The sequence below is a fragment of the Littorina saxatilis genome, linkage group LG8 (assembly GCF_037325665.1).
Source record: "Littorina saxatilis isolate snail1 linkage group LG8, US_GU_Lsax_2.0, whole genome shotgun sequence".
NCBI lineage: Eukaryota > Metazoa > Mollusca > Gastropoda > Littorinimorpha > Littorinidae > Littorina > Littorina saxatilis.
The window spans coordinates 51,762,033-51,784,106 of NC_090252.1; the positions used below are offsets into that span (position 1 = coordinate 51,762,033).

General features: G+C 43.1%; 1 protein-coding gene and 2 long non-coding RNA genes across 4 annotated transcripts in view; 2 read left to right on the forward strand and 1 right to left on the reverse strand.

The window, feature by feature from the left end:
• Positions 1 to 3,751: 3,751 nt before the first annotated feature.
• On the forward strand, positions 3,752 to 6,068 carry LOC138973803 (uncharacterized). Its single transcript, XR_011458163.1, has 2 exons — positions 3,752 to 4,676; positions 5,700 to 6,068. It is a non-coding gene; the product is annotated as an uncharacterized lncRNA (long non-coding RNA).
• A 539-nt stretch (positions 6,069 to 6,607) lies between these two features.
• LOC138973802 (uncharacterized) lies at positions 6,608 to 8,421 on the reverse strand. The gene is made up of 3 exons (XR_011458162.1): positions 8,312 to 8,421; positions 7,486 to 7,642; positions 6,608 to 7,298 (listed from the first exon to the last, which is right to left on the reverse strand). It is a non-coding gene; the product is annotated as an uncharacterized lncRNA (long non-coding RNA).
• Positions 8,422 to 11,050: 2,629 nt separating this feature from the next.
• LOC138972368 (properdin-like) overlaps positions 11,051 to 22,074 on the forward strand; it is a 17,669-nt gene continuing 6,645 nt past the window's right edge. Inside the window, exons 1-7 of one of the 2 annotated variants that reach the window (XM_070345039.1) lie at positions 11,051 to 11,164; positions 13,970 to 14,146; positions 15,670 to 15,825; positions 17,114 to 17,275; positions 17,980 to 18,129; positions 19,742 to 19,942; positions 21,083 to 21,237. In XM_070345039.1, the coding sequence (XP_070201140.1) occupies positions 11,101 to 11,164; positions 13,970 to 14,146; positions 15,670 to 15,825; positions 17,114 to 17,275; positions 17,980 to 18,129; positions 19,742 to 19,942; positions 21,083 to 21,198 (1,026 nt within the window). In that variant the 5' untranslated portion in view covers positions 11,051 to 11,100 and the 3' untranslated portion in view covers positions 21,199 to 21,237. The remainder of the gene's footprint in view (positions 11,165 to 13,969; positions 14,147 to 15,669; positions 15,826 to 17,113; positions 17,276 to 17,979; positions 18,130 to 19,741; positions 19,943 to 21,082; positions 21,238 to 22,074) is intronic. The other variant, XM_070345040.1, reaches the window with a different exon arrangement.

Sequence of the window (22,074 nt, forward strand, 5' to 3'; positions counted from 1 at the left end):
TTCGTGAAAAGGGGGAATGTTCCGTCATTGCGTGTGCAGGTATATAATTATGTCGTTCATTCGGTCCTTCCCGTGTCGTTGTTGTTCGTCATAATGAAGACCAAAAACTCATGGTTTGATGGGGGCCCGTGTGGTAGATCGCGCACTGGACTTGTGATCCTAGGGTCGCGGGTTCGAAACCGAAAACTTAGTGGGGCCAGCTTCGCGAAGTATGCTTCGCGTAGTCGACTTCGCCCAGTTTAGGACAGGCTTTAAGGACAGGCTTTAAGGACAGGCATTAAGGACAGGCTTTACCAGGACAGGCCTAACTGGGCGAAGTCGACTACGCGAAGTATGCTTCGCGAAGCTGGCCATACGAAGCTTCCTTCCTTCGGTAAAAAAAAACAAGTCGCGTAAGGCGAAAATACAATATTTAGTCAAGTAGCTGTCGAACTCACAGAATGAAACTGAACGCAATGCCATTTTTCAGCAAGACCGTATACTCGTAGCATCGTCAGTCCACCGCTCATGGCAAAGGCAGTGAAATTGACAAGAAGAGCGGGGTAGTAGTTGCGCTAAGAAGGATAGCACGCTTTTCTGTACCTCTCTTTGTTTTAACTTTCTGAGCGTGTTTTTAATCCAAACATATCATATCTATATGTTTTTGGAATCAGGAACCGACAAGGAATAAGATGAAAGTGTTTTTAAATTGATTTGGACAATTTAATTTTGATAATAATTTTTATATATTTAATTTGCAGAGCTTGTTTTTAATCCGAATATAACATATTTATATGTTTTTGGAATCAGCAAATAATGGAGAATAAGATAAACGTAAATTTGGATCGTTTTATAAATTTTTATTTTTTTTTACAATTTTCAGATTTTTAATGACCAAAGTCATTAATTAATTTTTAAGCCACCAAGCTGAAATGCAATACCGAAGTCCGGGCTTTGTCGAAGATTACTTGACCAAAATGTCAACCAATTTGGTTGAAAAATGAGGGCGTGACAGTGCCGCCTCAACTTTCACGAAAAGCCGGATATGACGTCATCAAAGACATTTATAAAAAAAATGAAAAAAACGTATGGGGATATCATACCCAGGAACTCTCATGTCAAATTTCATAAAGATCGGTCCAGTAGTTTAGTCTGAATCGCTCTACACACACACACACACACACGCACACACGCACGCACATACACCACGACCCTCGTTTCGATTCCCCCTCGATGTTAAAATATTTAGTCAAAACTTGACTAAATATAAACAAGTCGCGTAAGGCGAAAATACAATATTTAGTCAAGTAGCTGTCGAACTCACAGAATGAAACTGAACGCAATGCCATTTTTCAGCAAGACCGTATACTCGTAGCATCGTCAGTCCACCGCTAATGGCAAAGGCAGTGAAATTGACAAGAAGAGCGGGGTAGCAGTTGCGCTAAGAAGGATAGCACGCTTTTCTGTACCTCTCTTTGTTTTAACTTTCTGAGCGTGTTTTTAATCCAAACATATCATATCTATATGTTTTTGGAATCAGGAACCGACAAGGAATAAGATGAAAGTGTTTTTAAATTGATTTCGACAATTTAATGTTGATAATAATTTTTATATATTTAATTTTCAGAGCTTGTTTTTAATCCAAATATAACATATTTATATGTTTTTGGAATCAGAAAATGATGGAGAATAAGATGAACGTAAACTTGGATCGTTTTATAAATTTTTATTTTTTTTTACAATGTTCAGATTTTTAATGACCAAAGTCATAAATTAATTTTTAAGCCACCAAGCTGAAATGCAATACCGAAGTTTGGGCTTCGTCGAAGATTACTTGACCAAAATTTCAACCAATTTGGTTGAAAAATGAGGGCGTGACAGTGCCGCCTCAACTTTCACGAAAAGCCGGATATGACGTCATCAAAGACATTTATCAAAAAAATGAAAAAAATGTTCGGGGATTTCATACCCAGGAACTCTCATGTCAAATTTCATAAAGATCGGTCCAGTAGTTTAGTCTGAATCGCTCTACACACACACACAGACAGACAGACACACACACATACACCACGACCCTCGTTTCGATTCCCCCTCGATGTTAAAATATTTAGTCAAAACTTGACTAAATATAAAAAGAAGTTTGAGATGATTGACTCTATGATCTGTCCGTATGTGTTTTACAGCTGTAGCCCTGTTTGTCGATCTGCATGAAAATTGGCGTGTGCAAACTTGCATTCTAGCTAGACATTCATTAAGTTTTGAGTTTGAAATTCAAATCATTGACCCTCGAAACAGCTAACATGGAGCGAAACTGCTGTAGAGCGGCATTCGCATTTAAAGTTCGCCTAGGACATTTCCCATTTCTGAAATTATCCTTTTCTGAAATTATCCTTTTCGCAAATTATCCTTTTCTTACATTATCCTTTTCTTAAAATTATCATTTTCTTAAAGGAAAAGTCCAAGGTTTAGGGTCACTTTTGATACGTTGACACTTTTAATTCATTAACCACAATTGTATGTGTAAAAATGAACACAGAAGCCCCAAAAGTATACTTTGAAACCTTTTTTTGCTGTTCCGAATTGTTCCACCGCGCGCGCAGTCTTGGCTCATGACCTTTTGCACACGTGTTTACTACGTCACACACTGCTCGAACAAGTATGGCCACTCACAGTATTTACAGCAGCGAGGAAGAGGAGGAGTACGACGGACCACGTTTGAGCCAGGCTATCGTTCTTCCTACCAGTTTGAACCACGGAAGAAAGACGAGGAAAGAAGGCCACAAGACGCTGCTCGTAACAGAGCCAGCATGCAGAATCGGCAACACTGACTCGGGTATGTGATTACTTTTGTTGTCGCTATCTTCTGCATGCTAGATCAAAAGTCATGTGCGTTTTCCACTCATCAGTTCTTGTGCTTCTGTTGGTATGTTAGCATGACAGGATTATGCTAAGCTGAGCTTTTAAAGCGTCTTGTTTTCTTACCACTTGGATATTTTACTTGGGACTGTACAGTTCAGAATAAATGTATCTGCAGTGTTGCCTACACTTGACGATCTCTTTCCCCTCTGGGAATTCTGAGCACGGTTTTTTTTTCCGTTTACACAACAAAACATGTTGATAGTAAGTCAAATACTGCGTAATGCCATTTTCTCGTACAGAATGACATTGATGTTGATGATATTTTCACTGATTCGTGACAGTAAGACACGGTGTTTCGTTTTATGTAATGCATGGAACCACAAAACAGTGAAAGGGAGCTTTCTGAAATGGGGGCGGTGATTTCAATATTCAGAGATCTATCTCAGGAATATTGCCTTACATGTGCCTATGCCCCTGTAACCTTTTTATGTATTTTAGATCTGCCATGATACGATTTGTAAAACGACGGAAGGACATGAGTTATTATGGTCTAAAAGTGGTGAGTTTGGGTATTTATTTTACTTTTTTAGGAAGGAAATCGTGCCAGAGATGTTGTTTGGTCAGTAGGGAGGTTGGGAAATAGTTTTTTTCAAAGGTAGAAGGACATTTCGAGTAGGCATTGAAAATAAACGAAAGGCAATTCTGGGACGATACCAAGGATTGTTGTGAATGATGCAGACAAAGCGTGTTTTTTTTTTTTTTTATAAATCAGTGCAGAATTTAATCTTGAGTGAAGCGGTATGTTTTTGAAGAACTCTTCAAAACAATCTTCGTTCTGTTGAATAGGAGGATGTGTGGGGGGGGGGGGGGGGGGGCGGGGGGCATAATGGCGTGTGCCCGATTTCAACAGAAAAACTAGGAAGATCTATCGTAGATCTGAAAATAAATAATTCAGTGATGAACAAAGATTAATTTGTGTGTGTGTGTGTGTGTGTGTGTGTGTGTGTGTGTGTGTGTGTGTGTGTGTGTGTGTGTGTGTGTGTGTGTGTGTGTGTGTGTGTGTGTGTGTGTGTGTGTGCGCACGCGCGATACCCGTGATGAGGCGACCATTGTGTAGTGGCTATGTTCCCCAGGCTCCAACAGAAGCAGGCTGAAATCGAATTCTGTGAATGTGATCGTTTATCGTGTGATGGAGTGATACCGCTAGTCGTTTTAACAAAAGAAGCTTTCTCAGAAATATCCAAAAATGCATACACAACAGTTCCCTTCTTTTGATTGATGTTTGGTCTGTTTTGTTTCGCAACATGGGACACTGTTCAAAAGACAGTGCAGGAGTATTTTCAAACACCTTGAGGAGACAGGACATTGTTTCTGTTTCACAGTGGCCAGGTCAGTCACGATGTGTGGTCAGTGTTAAAAAGCGACCCTGTTAGATTCACTCGAAGGGTACTAACACTGCATGCATTGTGAAACCGCGACTAATGGTACTGTTCGTGTTGTTTCTGTAAAGCATGGTAAGTTTTGTGCATACATAAGAATCACCCGGTTTTTTTGTGTGTCTCCTATGTGAACGGGGCATGCTGTTATGATTACAGAGTGATCTACTGTTTCAGCCCGTGTCAGTGCGGACATTGCTGCCGGATGCCAACTTCTGTTGAGTGTGTGTGTTGCCACGACGTCAGACAAATCAAACAGAAGGTAGAAGGCCTGGAAGAGCAGGTAGGCTGCATCACAGCACATCCTGGCTTTCGTACCGTGTGCCTGGACATCTACTGCCTGGAGACCGCATAGTATTCGTACAAGCAGGACTACGGGCGTCTAAACTTCGATCTGCATGAGTATGTAACACAACACAAATCAGAAGATTATCATTCGGATATATTTGCATATTCTTACACTGACAAGAGAGTGAAATACGTAGTACATTGTATTACACAAATAAACAGATCGGATACGTAAACTAGACACAAATACATCGAATCTAATTAAATCTTCATTATAAACATTAACAGTGGAAAATAACAGCAACTGGGAAACAATAACATTTGTGTGAAATAAATACAAAACCTATTGTAAGACTGAACACCCACCCACAAACTTTTCAAGATACAATTTAATTGATGTGGGATTCTTCAGTATGTACACTTCTTACTTGCCGGTGTAGCACGATATTAATCCTGCGAGATTTTTACTCCGGAGTAAAAAATTCGTACGAATATGTTACTCTACTCATACGTGAGAAAGTTACTCCCCACGACAGGTGTACTCCGATTAAAAAAAATGACGAACAAAATTGTAACTCCCCTGACAAATAATTAACTAATACATTAATCCACCCTATCCACATAATTATCAGTATGATTAGAGCTTGTTCATTTTTCTTAAGTTTTGACATCGGAAATGTACCTCATTGCTTAGAATGGGTGTGTAGCTGATGATCGTTGGTGAAAGCCTACAGTAATAGAACTTGGCGGACATTGGTCATAGTCCGATAACTGCCTGCATACAGTATACCTACATAACAGATTCCAACACAAATTTCTAAAGTGAACATGTCATATCTTGATATTAATGGATGAAGAAAAGGAGGTTTCCGCCTGACATTTATCGAAAAAAAGGAAGACATCTTCTGGAAGGTTTTAGATGCAAAGTTTCATGAAGATCTCAGCAATCATTTTCAAGGAATCGCTCCACACGCTTTCTATACGATTTTCGTATGAAATTGTAATCTATTTTCTTGCTACGGGTTATAATTATAGATTTTAAATATTTGCCTATATTATATTTGTGACAAAAATGCAGTGCGTTCAATGTTATTCTGGGATTGCTTTACACCACTTGTTTCTTTCTTGCTTTCGCAGGAAATACAGATATGTCGCCTACAGGCAGCTGGTGCGATGGTGTTGGGGTTTTCTTGTCAAAAGCATCAGGGTGCCTCTACCAGCTTGTGCCGTGAAAACGATCAGGGACACTTTCCCAGACGGAGGAAGAGTGGGGTTCAAACTCCCCCAGCTGGAGGGAATCGTGTGACCCTGTGTTGAACAGCTTCCTGCATGGTGGGACGATGGTACTGGGATGCCAGGTGGTCTGGTACATGGTCCACATGATCCCACAAACTTAGTTCCAGGTTCCTGGGGCTGTTGGTGTACTCCCGCATCAGATACTCTGTGAGCCGGTCAGCATAGCCTGTGCCCCGCAAATAGAAATACAAATTAAATCGATGAATTTGACTCAAGAAATAACTGTTTGTGGTGATATGCATCGGTATGAATGTATAACGGGTACATTAAATATACCCCCCCCTCTTGTGTTACAACGTTAACTACCTTTCTTGGTTAAATGAACTGCTTGAAGTTAAACTTTTAGAAATTTACCCTCACTATTATATATTTTTCTAATTTCTAAGATTTGATTTTGTTACATATCTTTTTTAGGACATAGAGTGGGAGTTCCACTAAACTCAGGTCTGTCAAAACTTTTGCATCAGATAGTGAATTTATGACTCAGAAACATACTCATAAGGGAGAGATCATTGAAACTGAAAGCAGAGGTTATTTGTGGAATTCCCCAAGTCTTCGTGCATGCGAGTGTCCGACAAACAAAACTGTAGCACGTTCAACCATCTTGACAGAAGGAACAAATACCCACGCTTCCAAAGTAGGTTAGAACTGTTGCAGAGTAGTACAGGAAGGTTTTTCACACTATAACTACCACTCTCATGAAGTTTTTCACTTCAATAATTATTGTGGTACGATATCAAAACAGAAAAGCTTAAAAAAACAATGATACTCGCCGGGATTATTGTCGCTTTTCTACTCCTCAAAAACTCAGCTAATATTTCGGCTGTCACTGTTTACAGTCAGGATGATTGTGGGCTATGTTTATAATGTACCCATCATCCTCTGTTTTACCCCACCCCGTGTCATCCGGGTTGCTCCAAAACAACATTGTCTGCTTCAGGAGCAGACGACATAGAAATAGTATACATCACAATCACATACGGACATGATCTGTTGCATAAATTCCCTTTTCTTTCTTTTTATCTTTTTTTTTTCTTTCGTGGGGGGTGGGAATGTTTACAACAATGTACATGAGATATAGCGAAATTCGTGATTAAGCGTGAAACGGGACATTGGGCATTTCCCCATGTTCAACTAAGAAACAGCGACAGAAGATTCATGACAAAAGCTTGTACCTTCCAGTGATAACTGTGTCACAGCTCTCCTCGGATTGGTTACTGAGTTCCCAGTCCTCGTTTTCTCGGTCTGTCACCATTCCCTCCTCCTCGTCTGACTCGCTGACGGGCTCTTCCTCCATAACTTTGAAAAGATGTTCATGCACTGCTAGCGGTTGTCGGTTTCCTTTGGGTTCTTCAGGATCCGTCTGCTGGCAGAAGTCAACCTTTTTCATGTGAACAAGAGGTGCTGGGTGTAGGCCTACCTTATCATCAGTTTGTGACCCTTTAAAACAGAAAGAACACTTCATCCTTTGCAACTTTCATGCTCATAATAAAAACATGAAATTCTGTATTTAGCGCGCATGTGTGTGTGTGTGTGTGTGTGTGTGTGTGTGTGTGTGTGTGTGTACGTGTGTGTGTGTGTGTGTGTGTATCAATGTGTGTGTGTGTGTGTGTGTGTGTGTACGTACACCTTTCACATTGCTGTGGGTTGACTGTCTGTGCACAGGCAAATATTTTGATGACTGGCGGTTTTTCGTGACAGCGGCAAGTACAGCAGGGCTTGTTATGGAGTGTCCTTTTGTTCTCATCGTTTGCCGTTGGGAATCGTGACAGTTCCCTTTTCCTCTGGAAGTAAAAGAAGAAAGACACTTAGTCTAATGATAATTTGATTTGAAAGTATGCTTGGTCTGGTATTGTCTATTAACCTATTCAGAACATTGACAATTGAAATACCCACTGAAAGACATGGATATTATCATGTGTGTATCCATGCGTAAGTTTCAACACATAAGCTGGTTTTACGTGTCTCAGTCAATGCAGACAAATCACATGCACGATTCTCACATCTCTCGTCTTTCAGTAGCAAAAAACTGCACGCTTACAATAGATATTTTATACATAGTGAATTATAATTCAAGCAAACACTGTCAATGTCATGGATTTACATCTGGAGTTTGCGATCATATTTACCCCACGCTTGGCACATTGTGTAATGTCTCCACACAAAAAACTGACAACGTGTTACTCTTAATCTGCCGCGCCACCCCCCACCCCTATCACCCCCACCCGCTCTTGTTTCTGCCCAGCCCCCATTTTCCACAGCTCAGCTCAGACCGTTATGCAACAGTGTTGCCTGTGGCGCTTCGACGTCAATACATCATCTTTGTAATCCAGCAGTAATAGCCGGACCAAGACACACTAATCTGCACCAATTCACATTTGCTGCGCACCAATATGTGGGTGCATGGTCAAAACAAAAAACATCTACTACATCTACAATCAAAGTACACTGACCTTCAAGCAGCTTTGAACGGAGGGTACTGCCAATCGCGACAATACTCTTTTCGGTTGAAACCCCAACCTGTTTTGCTCAAAGTTGATGAAGTCGGTTTGCACGAAATGTTTATTGCAAATGAACCTGCTTTTGCCAAACACTTTTAAATGCGCACGCTTTAGCTGTGGAAACATTCCCCATTTCGATAACAAACTTAGGTTTTTGGTTGGACATCTGTGAAAGGAAATGCCGCTTGTTGTTTGCGTGTTTTTGCAGTTTGCGGCTGCACACCTACGAGGCATTCTTCCGGACCCAGTTATCACTTTTACACATGCATGAACACCACGCTGGTTGAACCAAAACAAACACTGTGACGTCACAGTGAACCGACGTCACAGTGAACCAAAAATCACGTGACCACAACATGACCCCAGGCGGCTTGTCTTGGTTAGCCCACCAATAATAAATGTTCAATTACAACAACAACAAAATTTTTAATAATTTTTAAAATATTTTTCCTGAGATGTTTATAACATGTGGCATTCGATATTCAAGCTTTTGGAGATATTTCAAAACCTTGGACTTGTCCTTTAAAATTATCATTTTCTTAAATTATCCTTTTCTTACATTATCCTTTTCTTAAACGTTTATGAAGCTATAGCAGCAGTTACTATGTTCTGATTCGTAGTTTGTATGACAAAGTTGAGTCGTGTGAGCTTTTCCTATTCTTGTTTTTGTGTTTCTCCAGCCCTTGATGCAAGCTCAACGTCGTTTCCACTGAAGACGACAGTCGGTGCTATCGGCGGGGTGGTGGTGATTGTCATTGTCACTGCTTTGCTCCTCTATGTATTCGTCTTTAAAAGGTGGGTCGGTCTTTGGCACTGGACTTGATATTGTTTGTTTGTTCCTTCATGGGCTGAAACTCCCACGGCTTTAACGTGTATGACCGTTTTTACCCCGCCATTTAGGCAGCCATACGCCGCTTTCAGAGGAAGCATGCTGGGTATTTTTGTGTTTCTATAACCCACCGAACTCTGACATGGACTACAGGATCTTTTTCGTGCGCACTTGGTCTTGTGCTTGCGTGTACACACGGGGGTGTTCGGACACCAAGGAGAGTCTGCACACAAAGTTGACTCTGAGAAATAAATCTCTCGCCGAACGTGGGGACGAACTCACGCTGACAGCGGCCAACTGGATACAAATCCAGCGCGCTTCCGACTGAGCTACATCCCCGCCCACTGGACTTGATATGCGTGTGGGTTGGGGGTGCAGGTATGTGTGTGTGTGTGTGTGTGTGTGTGTGTGTGTGTGTGTGTGTGTGTGTGTGTGTGAGAGAGAAAGAGAGAGACTGTGTGTGTGTGTGTGTGTGTGTGTATGTGTTTGTGCGTGCGTACGTGCGTGCGTACGTGCGTGTGTGCGTGAGTGCGTGCGTGTGTGAAATATAAGACGATATTTTCCGAAAAAAAGGGATTAGCTTTGATCCACTGCTGCATTCAACTCAAAGATTTTACTTTCCTTATAAAACCAAGGAAAACTGAATTTTGAATCTTGAGTCAACAAACAAATTACACACTGTACGAGTCAACTTGTATACATTTCAGGAAATCCCCACGGCGGGAGGAAGAAGCTTCGACACTGGGGGATCAGCAACTAAGATCAATCCCTCCCATTCGGTTATTTCCAACTTTCCAAGACGATCCTACTCGAGATGACAGTAACGTTGATGACGTCACGGAAGCGAGCCTATCCACTGTGACCAGCAACGTGGACACGACGTTTACGCAGGGGACAGACGGCTCGGAGAGTGGGTGGAGTGAAAGCGAGAACTGAACAGAACTGTCTTCACGAAGCAGGTCTCTCGTTGTTTATTCGGAGTCTCGTTTGACTATGGACAGCGAAGTTGACTAGTTGGTCTTTGTGTTTAAAAATCTGTTCCGGTGACATAAAAATATCTACTAAAATAAAAAGCCGAGACACAGAGTCGAGTGTGACCGGGGGGAGCATGGTTGATTTGTCGTGGGTTCAAATCCCGGCCGCGCCTGGTGGGTTAAGGGTGGAGATTTTTTTCCGATCTTTTAGGGGCACCATGACAAAAAGCACTCACTGAATTTAACAATGACCCGGTGGAATGCTTTGAAAATTTCAGGATCTCATGCCTACATACGAGGCGTACTCCGGGTGCCAGGCTAACTTGTTGCATGAAATAATTAGATGATTGTGCATAAATAAATTGATTGACTATAGCTTTAAAGTTTGGCTAGGTTGTGAATAGCTAAATGCCCCCACCAACCAACCAACCCACCTCTCTCTCTCTCTCTCTCTCTCTCTCTCTCTCTCTCTCTCTCTCTCTCTCTCTCTCTCTCTCTCTCTCTCTCTCTCTCTCTCTCTCTCTCTCTCTTATTCCTCAATGAGCGAGGGCCGGATGAAAAAAGTATGTTTGCATTGCTTATTCTGTCACCCTCGAAAAATAAATTTCAGTATATTTCAATTCAATTCTCGCCCTCTCGCTTACACCCACCCACCCACACACACACACACACACACACACACGCGCGCAAGCGCACAAAGACGCATGCACGCACACGAGCGCACGCTCTAATACACACGCGCACACAGCATTCCCTGCTAACTTTTAGAAAAGCACTCATTACATCACAATCGATGACGACAAAGACAATCTTTTGACGTCATAGCCTCTAAGACTTTCAGAACAAATAGCCGAAAGCTCAAGTGTTGCAGTCTGCGGCGACTCTTCCCCATGAACTACCACTTGATTTAACCCGTGCTACAGACAAATTTAACACGTATGGCTGCCTTGCATATGGCCAGAATGGTGCACATCTATACTATCTTCTTGTTACACGTCTTTGGTGAGTTTACCAGTTAAAAAAATACAATTTAGAGTAACAAAAATACAGGCTAGGTCTGAACTTTTCTAGTCATTTTTCAGTGATGTACAAAGCTCTGCATGTGTGTCTGTCAGTTCGTCGCGATATAACCTTCGTGGTTGAAAACGACGTTAAACACCAAATAAAGAAAGAAAGAAAGAAAGTGTCTGTCAGTCTGTCTGTTTCAGTCTGTCTGTCTACCTCACTCTCACTCACTCTCTCTCTCTCTCTCTCTCTCTCTCTCTCTCTCTCTCTCTCTCTCTCTCTCTCTCTCTCTCTCTCTCTCTCTCTTATGGAGTAATTCTTGCGAGGGGGGGGGGGGGGGGGGGGGGGGGGGGGAGGAGGGAGATGGAACTGTCAAGAGACGTCGTGGTACAGAGATGACAGCGTGAATATAAGCCAAAGTTGTAATATATTTACAAACAGACAAACGCCGTTTTCATGAAGGTGCTTGTTTGGTGGGTTTTCTTTTTTCTTTCTTGTAACTTGTAAGCAATGTGAGCCAAAGTTGTACTATTTTACAAAGAGACAAACGCCGTTTTTTGACTCACATGCGAGGCAAAAGTGAGTCTATGTACTCACCCGAGTCGTCCGTCCGTCCGTCCCCGCGGCCGGCCGGCCGGCCGGAAAACTTTAATGTTGGATATTTCTTGGACACTATTCAGTCTATCAGTACCAAATTTGGCAAGATGGTGTATGATGACAAGGCCCCAAAAAACATACATAGCATCTTGACCTTGCTTCAAGGTCAAGGTCGCAGGGGCCATAAATGTTGTCTAAAAAACAGCTATTTTTCACATTTTTTCCATTTTCTCTGAAGTTTTTGAGATTCAATACCTCACCTATATATGATATATAGGGCAAAGTAAGCCCCATCTTTTGATACCAGTTTGGTTTACCTTGCTTCAAGGTCAAGGTCACAGGAGCTCTTCAAAGTTGGATTGTATACATATTTTGAAGTGACCTTGACCCTGAACTATGGAAGATAACTGTTTCAAACTTAAAAATTATGTGGGGCACATGTTATGCTTTCATCATGAGACACATTTGGTCACATATGATCAAGGTCACTTTGACCCTTATGAAATGTGACCAAAATAAGGTAGTGAACCACTAAAAGTGACCATATCTCATGGTAGAAAGAGCCAATAAGCACCATTGTACTTCCTATGTCTTGAATTAACAGCTTTGTGTTGCATGACCTTGGATGACCTTGACCTTGGGTTTAGGTCACATGTAATTTGGTGGGAAAAATGTGTAAAGCAGTTCTTAGTGTATGATGTCATTGCTAGGTTTAGTTATTTGACCTTGAACCTGAAGGTCAAGGTCATGTAAAGGTCAAGGTCAAGCATGTGAGTCGTATGGGCTTTGCCCTTCTTGTATTTAAATGCGGTGCTCGTTTTGTGGGTTTTCTTTCTCTTTCTTGTAAGCAATGTGAGCAAATGTTGTAATATAAACCTGGCCAAAAAATTATTGTAACAATTTTTGCACTCTAAGAAAAGCATTAAAACGCAATTTATTTTAGTTGAACGTTATATGCCCCAAAAGGTAATTATGTCAGCTGTACATATCATTCGTCCGATTGATGGTACTTTGTATAGGCATCCCGTGACAGCCTGTCAAACAAGGTCACCCATAAAATCGACCTGACAAAACCCATATTCATATTAATTCAGGGTTTTACTTTTACTGTTTTAGGTAAAAAAATCGTGACTTTGCATGCTAAGCAAACAATGGATGAGGCAATAGGTGCCAAAGTTTGAGGCAGATCCGAATGCTGGTTTACATTTGCTGGAGATGGGAACACGAATGAAAAATTATCGATCACCGCCAGTGGTACTGAGTATACTACACGTGGAGACTAACAGTCCTGGGCCTGTGCTTACTTTCCTGTTCTGGCGCGCTGTGCTCGGTGAGTTGCGCTTTTGTGACCCGCAGCGAAGGAAGCACAGGCCAAGGTCAGTTTATCTCCACAGCTGTAACAGTACGCATTACCAAGGACGGTGATCGATAAATTTTCTCGCGCGTTCCCATCTCCAGCAAATGTAAACCAGCACTCGGATCTGCCTCAAACTTTGGCACCTATTGCCTCATCCATTTTTTGCTTAGCAGGCAAAGTCGCGATTTTTTAACCTAAAACCCTGAATTAATATGAATATTTGTTTAGTTCTTTCGGAAAATGTACGTAATACGACACGCTTATTATACACATTCGCAAAAGTAAACACCGATTTAGGTCAGCCTATTGGTCATAACTTCTGAAATTTCCAAAGCAAATCATTGAGAACTTGAGCAGATATGGCTCTTTGGGTGGAGGACCCCCTCAAAAATGGCCGCATAACGTGCCTTTTTTGGTCTCTGAAACGGTTGACACCTATCGCCTTTAACAAAAGGCTACATAAAGACTAAAGAAGTCAGGTGCATGAAACAACATGTTCTGAACAGGAAATTGAATGGTCTTTCCAATGGTTGTCAGAAGTGTTTGGTTTGTGCATATTCTGTTTTTTTGCAGATTTTAAAATACGGGGCTATGGTTTTTGTCAGGTCGATTTTAGGGGTGACCTTGTTTGACAGGCTGTCACGGGATGCCTATACAAAGTACCATCAATCGGACAAATATGTACAGCTGACATAATTACCTTTTCGAGCATATAAAGTTTAATTAGCGTTTTAATGCTTTCCTTGGCGTGCGAAAATTGTTGCAATAACTGTTTGTCCAAGTTTATTTCTAAAGAGACAAACGCCGTTTTTTTCCCTTCACCTTTACCTTCTCGTGCCTGCAAATAGCACCGGTCAGTCCTACGTGGAGCGAGTGGTCAGTGTGGTCATCGTGCCCCGCCACCTGTGGGACGGTGTCCACAAAGAAGGCTTACCGGTCCTGTCTCTCTGGCCCCTGTCCACCAGTCGCGGTTGGCGTCACCAACGAGAAGACTGCCCCGTGCGGCCTGCTGGACTGCGATTGCCGTAAGAAAGATAGACATGGGGCGGGAAAGTGCAGTGAAATCCCGGGAACATGCCCCTTATGGCTTTGCCGTGAGGGCGTAAAACTTGAATTTCCCCCATGCTAGAGAGAGAGGACCCTACCTCTGATCAGAAGCGCCATATAGGTAAGGAGCTCCGCTCACATAATTATATGTAACTTCACTGCAGATTATCCCAGCCCGCTACACGTTGCATGAAAGGAAAACAGGCCAAGTACTCGTCATAATCCCTATCGCAGCATAAATAATAGGCAGTGCGTCGTCTGTGCCGCTGAAACTGCGTAGGTATATTCTGCCCATTACGAAGCTTCTGACAAACCCTGACTCTGACCACTGGCGAAGGTATCGTCCACTGGACTACTACTATCACAGAAAGACTACAAGGTACGTCACTCACCTAACCTTCGAGTCTTCTGTGTTCTTGGAGTCGCTTCCTGGGGGAAAATATTGTTCAAGACGGTTTGCCTCTTCCTACAGTCTGTGTAAGGTCAAATAAATACAGTTGAATGATTGTTTGAACTGCATGTACCTTTAATTTTCAGCTTCCGTCCGCTGCAGGTCTTCATTTGGACGAATCTTCGTTTGCGAGCCGCCAGGTTCCACCTTGCGTCAAATCATGCATCCGGCACCGAATATGCATACCAGCGCTCATTGGTTAATAACAGGATATTCGATGATTATTTTCCCGTGGGTAGCTTCCCTTTGCTGCACAATATTTACATAGGTTTTACACCAATGAGCGCTGGTATGCATATTCGGTGCCGGATGCATGATTTGACGCAAGGTGGAACCTGGTGGCTCGCAAACGAAGATTCGTCCAAATCGATCAATCGATCAATCGATCAATGAGTCTTATATCGCGCATATTCCGTGGGAACAGTTCTAGGCGCTCTGCAGTGATGCCGTGTGAGATGAAATTTTATACGGCCAGTAGATTGCAGCCATTTCGGCGCATATTTACCTTTCACGGCCTATTATTCCAAGTCACACGGGTATAGGTAGACAATTATTAACTGTGCCTAAGCAATTTTGCCAGGAAAGACCTTTTTGTCAATCGTGGGATCTTTAACGTGCACACCCAATGTAGTGTACACGGGGGGAGGTTCGGACACCGAAGAGAGTCTGCACACAAAGTTGACTCTGTGAAATAAATTTCCGCCGAACCTGGGATCGAACTCACGCTGACAGCGGCCAACTGAATACAAATCCATCGCGCTACTAACTGAGCTATATCCCCGCCAAATGATGGTTAATAACAACCTGCAGCGGACAGAAGCTGAAAATTAAAGGTACATGCAGTTCAAACAATCATTCAACTGTATTTATTTGACCTTACACAGACTGTAGGAAGAGGCAAACCGTCTTGAACAATATTTTCCCCCAGGAAGCGACTCCAAGAACACAGAAGACTCGAAGGTGAGTGACGTACCTTGTAGTCTTTCTGTGATAGTAGTAGTCCAGTGGACGATACCTTCGCCTGTGTTCTGACCAGAAGCGCTGTTGCAGATCCGTGGGACGCCTGGTCAGCGTGGGGTCCTTGCGTGCAGAACACATGCAGCAAAAAGCGGACTCGCACGTGCACCAACACCGCGGGGGGTCGCTGTCCGTGCCTGGGGATCAGCAGCCAGGACGTGCCCTGCGTCATACTGCCCTACTGCTGTGGTCAGTCATCTTCTCAAACAATTTCGTGAAAAAAAATTTGTCATTTTAATTTGTAAATTATTTTTATAATTCATTTATTTATTTTTGTATTTTTTTTTTTAAATTTAACTTTTTGTTTTTTGTGTTTTTTTTTATACTTATTGCACTTGCGGAATTTTCTCAAGGAAAAAGGCGAAATCCGTCTGCAGTTCTGCGTCATACTGCTGTGGTGAGCGATGTTTACTTTTATTTGTATATTTATTTTTGTAATTCATTTATCTTTTTGACTCACATGCGAAGCAAAAGTGAGTCTATGTACTCACCCGAGTCGTCCGTCCGTCCGTCCGTCCGTCCGGAAAACTTTAACGTTGGATATTTCTTGGACACTATTCAGTCTATCAGTACCAAATTTGGCAAGATGGTGTATGATGACAAGGCCCCAAAAAACATACATAGCATCTTGACCTTGCTTCAAGGTCAAGGTCGCAGGGGCCATAAATGTTGCCTAAAAAACAGCTATTTTTCATATTTTTCCCATTTTCTCTGAAGTTTTTGAGATTCAATACCTCACCTATATATGATATATAGGGCAAAGTAAGCCCCATCTTTTGATACCAGTTTGGTTTACCTTGCTTCAAGGTCAAGGTCACAGGAGCTCTTCAAAGTTGGATTGTATACATATTTTGAAGTGACCTTGACCCTGAACTATGGAAGATAACTGTTTCAAACTTAAAAATTATGTGGGGCACATGTTATGCTTTCATCATGAGACACATTCGGTCACATATGATCAAGGTCAAGGTCACTTTGACCCTTATGAAATGTGACCAAAATAAGGTAGTGAACCACTAAAAGTGACCATATCTCATGGTAGAAAGAGCCAATAAGCACCATTGTACTTCCTATGTCTTGAATTAACAGCTTTGTGTTGCATGACCTTGGATGACCTTGACCTTGGGTCAAGGTCACATGTATTTTGGTAGGAAAAATGTGTAAAGCATGTGAGTCGTATGGGCTTTGCCCTTCTTGTTTCTTTCTTTTTCTTTGTATACTTATATTGCACTTGTTGAATTTCCTCAAGGAAATAAGCGAAATCCGTGCACTGCGCCATACTGCTCTGGTGAGCCAGGTCGCTATTATTTGTTGATATTTTTTGGTAATTTATTGTAGTTATTTATTTATTCACTTATTCATTTATTTATTTTTGTTTTTGTTTTTTGTATACTTGCAGTATTTTCATTTATTTTTGCATTAAATGTTATTGGTATAATTATTGCACTTGTTTCATGACGTGTGTGGCTGATTTCAGAGCCCCCCGAGTGGAACACGTGGCAGAGGTGGTCCGAGTGTAACAGCACGTGTCTGCAGCGCCGAGCACGTGCCTGCATGCCGGCCTCGGACTTCTGTCGGAACTACATCTGCCCGGGGGAAAACTGGCAGGAACAGTCATGCAACGGGCAGCACTGCTGTCGTGAGCTTTTTGTCCGTTAGGGCAAATTATACCTGCGCAGAGTCAGCGGCACAGACGACGCACTGCATATTATTGATGCTGCGATAGGGATTATGACGAGTACTTGGCCTGTTTTCTTTTCACGCAACGTGTAGCGCCGGGCTGGGATAATCTGCAGTGCGTCGTCTGTGCCGCTGACTCTGCGCAGGTATAATCTGCCCCTTACCGGTGCATGAATGTGGTGATGACATTGTTTGGAATCGACATTCTTTCGCACTGTCTGGCAAACAATGGGTTGTGTATGTGTGTATACATGTGTTTGTATGCGTGTGCAGGGGGGGGGTCGTTGTTATATGAGGGGGGTGCAGTGGTAGTTGGAGGAGAGGGTGGGGGGGGGCCTTAGCAGAGGGAGCGCCGCACTGTACAATACTGCCGACGTAAGCATTTACTTCTTCTTTCTTGTTTTCCTATCTGAGCAATGTAAATGTTGATATGTGTTCATGCAGGGGGATGCACTCATCAATGATGAAAGCCCTGTGCTGAAGGGATGTCTATCTGTCTATCAACTAACAATACGTGTGTGAAGACGCCAGATGGGGGGCTTAGTCGCGGTGCACTGATCGATGCGTGTCTGAGGGGGAAGAATCTGTCTGTCTGTCTGTTTGTGTGTGTGTCTGTCTGTCTGTCTGTCTATCTACTAACAACTTCTGACACTGTGTGTGAAGACGCCAGATGGGGCGAGTGGGGGGCGTGGTCGCGGTGCAGTGGTGCGTGTCTGAGGGGGAGGAATCGCACGTGCATCGCCTGTCCCCAGTCTACCTGCACAGGGGGCGATAATCGGCGCGAGGAGGCATGTGAGGATGGCGACTGCTGCCGTGAGTTCAATGCTATAGCCGTGATGCTTATACTTACTGAATGATTTAAAATAAATTAATTCACACACTGACACAAACACACACATACATTCACCGACTTAGATACGCCCGGCCGAACACACACACTGGCACACAAACACACTCACACTTGAAATACGCACACGTACATACACAGTACACACACACAAACTCACACACTCTTAAAATTGATGCGTGTGCACACGCTCACACACTCGCACGTACGAACGGGTGTCACTTGTCTAAGGGCTCCATCGCGAAAAAGCCAGCGCGCACAAAGCAGCTGTAACTCTTGACTTGAGGCTAGCCGCCAATGATGTTCAACTTGTCTGCCCGTCCAACATATTCACATGACTTAAAAATTATTACAGATTCAGAATGCCGAAGATGCCCGAGCATTCCCGAGGGCGTTATTTTTGACATACCTTAGTTCGAACACGTTCGGGTTCCATGGACAGTGGGCTGGGCACGGTGCACGAACCAAAATGGGTGCCTCACAAACGAGAGAGAACAAACCGCGGGTTGAAATCACAACACATCTCATTTTCAACCAATCCAACACTGCGGGTGGCTCCCCTTTGGGTGGTGACTTTGTCGTGCCCCTCAGCCGAGTTTGAGGGGATGGTACAATGTGTACAGTTCTTCCCTAAACTGGAGTAGACAGATTGGTTGGAAGTGTTGTGGAAAACACAGATTGAAAAACATAATGAGTGGCCCTCGATCGTATTAGTATTGTAAAATAAGTTTAGCCTGTTCTGTCTCCGACAGTATTTTTAATCTTCTTTTAATTTCGTTTCGTTTATTCCAGTTGAAAGAATATGTACTTCTAGAAGTATAAGGGAGATCATTGTGCTTTGTAAATTTTTACTTAGTAGTTTCCCCTGAATCTGTCCTTGCCGGGACGGTTTCTCTCTTCCTCTCTTTAAAGAGGTCTGGTGGCCCACGAAGTGTGAGTAATTTTCATTTCTTTTAATAAAGGATCCGACTCTAGTATGATTTACATTGTTTTTGAGGTTGTAATCGTTTGTGTGATCGCTCTTGACACACATTTTTTGGTAGAGTAAGATTTGCAGTCTTCCACGTGGTTGTCGAGCTATTCCGCCATTTTTTCCTTGTTGTAGATCTGGTTTAGTTTTCTGAGTTTGTGATTTTGTTCATTTGAGAGTGTTGTTAGTGTTGTTGTAGGAATTATAGTAAAAGTAAGAAGCGTGCTGACTTCGGTCGATGTAGTGTTTTCTTGGTTTTAAGTTATGGTAAAAGAAAACGACTCGGAACGAAGGCCCCAGTGCTTCAGTTGTGTGTTTGGATAATTCGATTTTTTGTGTACCCCATTTGCCACCAAGCGTTGGTTTTTTCGGTCGCGACTGCGGTGGTTTAGAGGTTGCGATTTTGTGTTTTGATTCTTTTCATATTAGTTTGTACTTTTTCTTATGGTTTCTTTTGTTTACATATGTTTCAGTTTTTTACCGTCTTCACTTCACTTTACTTTACAATAAAGAATCTTGGTAAAACTATCTGGGGCGTGAGCGCAAGAATCCGCGAGCCAGAATATAGCTTGTGATGGCAAGGTACCTTACCTGAATTTCTCCCACAGCCGCCAAAATCTCAGCGGAATCAACATGGCTGTCATGGTCCAACTGGGTACTCTGCAGCGCCACCTGTGGCCAGGGGAGATCATCCAGACAGCGCAGTTGCGCCTCGCCCAAATGCAAGTGTGAGAGTGTGAAGGGACAGAGGCTGTTTGACGAGACTCAGACCGTCATGTGCACCAGTGGCTGTTGCGCGATTGATGCTGGCAAGTTATTATCATCAAGTATTTTGTTGTCAGAATGTTGATTGATTTATGTGTCTGTCGGTAGGGGGGGTTCTTGCGTGTGTGTGTGTGTGTGTGATGAGATAACGTGTACACCTCTGAGTTCTACCTTCCAATTGTCGTTTCTGATGAAGAGGTTAAACATCTAGCCTTACACAACGTGTTTATCAGCCTTTTCCCAACCCTACTAAACTGATTCACTGACCCCCATGTTTTGACGATTGTTGTTACAGAGCAATAGAGTTATCTTTCCTTGCCTTGGTCTTGTAGCGGTCTGAAACCCCACCTATACTGAGTGTATGACCTTGAAAGCTTCATTCAACGCCTGAATTTTGCTGTGGTAACTTCCGGTTTGCTCTCTCGGGCTGAGTATACTGTATTTTCAAGAGAAAGCGATGCGGAAAAAAATCTGTACATGATTCCCAGCCCTATATTCTCAAACACCCAGCCTCGGATAGTCATAAAGAGACAGCGGGTTTAAACCTGTTTTTGTTAGCTACAGCTTTGAAACTTGACACATTTTCACTCCTACTTTAGTATGCATATGTTGACCTCTAAACAACGAAGTGACTGTGGTAAGATGAACAAAGTTAAACAAGAGGCGAAGCCATCAAGGCTCACGTAAGAAATCGACAAACAGTAACACACACACACACACACACACACACACACACACACACACACACACACACACACACACACACACACACACACACACTCACACACACACACACAGAAAGAGCATAGGTGAAACTGTGCAAGAAAGCGAGACACTAGATCTAGATCTGTCTGTCTGCATGTAGCCTACTTACAGGGACACGACTGCCAACTAGTCTCGGCCCGCTCAAAATAATAATGACCGAGACTTTCAGTACTTCCTTCGCGTGACGTCTAACCCTCTTTCGTCATAATGTGACGTCAATGTAATGTGACGTCTTCAAATGTTAGAGTTTCTACCACAGACATACACACGCACGCACGCACGCACATACGCACGCACGCACAGACAGACAAAGTTACGATCGCATAGGCTACACTTACGTGAGCCAAAAACAAAGGATGTATCGGTGAGTACAGTAATCCTTTTTTTTTTTTTTTTTTAACTATGTTGACCTCTTTCAGCGGGGGCAGCGGTACAGTCGACGGGAAAGAAGCCTTGGGGACATGGTCATCGTGTTCCGTCACGTGCGGCCTTGGGTTCAGGTCAAGGTCACGTGGGTGCCCGGATGGTACCATGATTCGTGAAAAAGGGGAATGTTCCGTCATTGCGTGTGCAGGTATATATGTCGTTCATTCAGTCCTTCCCGTGTTGGGGCCCGGGTAGCTCAGGTGGTAGAGCACTGGACTTGTGATCGAAAGGTCGCTGGTTCGAATTCGGGACGGACACAGGTCAACTTTACGTGCAGGCCCAGAGACGGTATCCATCTCCCACCCCCGTGTCACCACAGTGGCACGTAAAAGACCTCGGTCATTCTGCCATAAGTGCAGATGGCTGATACCACCTAAACACGCATACACTTGTGTATCTCATCTAAAGTCGGGTTAAAACCCGGGAACATGCCCCTAATGGCTTTGCCGTGAGGGCGTAAAACTTGAATTTCTCAGCCCCCCTTCCCGTGTCGTTGTTGTTCGTCATAATGAAGACCAAAAACTCATGGTTTGATGGGGGCCCGTGTGGTAGAGCACTGGACTTGTGATCCTAGGGTCGCGGGTTCGAAACCGAAAACTTAGTGGGGCCAGCTTCGCGAAGTATGCTTCGCGTAGTCGACTTCGCCCAGTTTAGGACAGGCTTTAAGGACAGGCTTTAGGACAGGCTTTAGGACAGGCTTTAGGACAGGCTTTAGGACAGGCCGAACTGGGCGAAGTCGACTACGCGAAGTATGCTTCGCGAAGCTGGCCATACGAAGCTTCCTTCCTTCGGTAAAAAAAAACAAGTCGCGTAAGGCGAAAATACAATATTTAGTCAAGTAGCTGTCGAACTCACAGAATGAAACGCAATGCCATTTTACTCGTAGCATCGTCAGGCCACCGCTCATGGCAAAGGCAGTGAAATTGACAAGAAGAGCGGGGTAGTAGTTGCGCTAAGAAGGATAGCACGCTTTTCTGTACCTCTC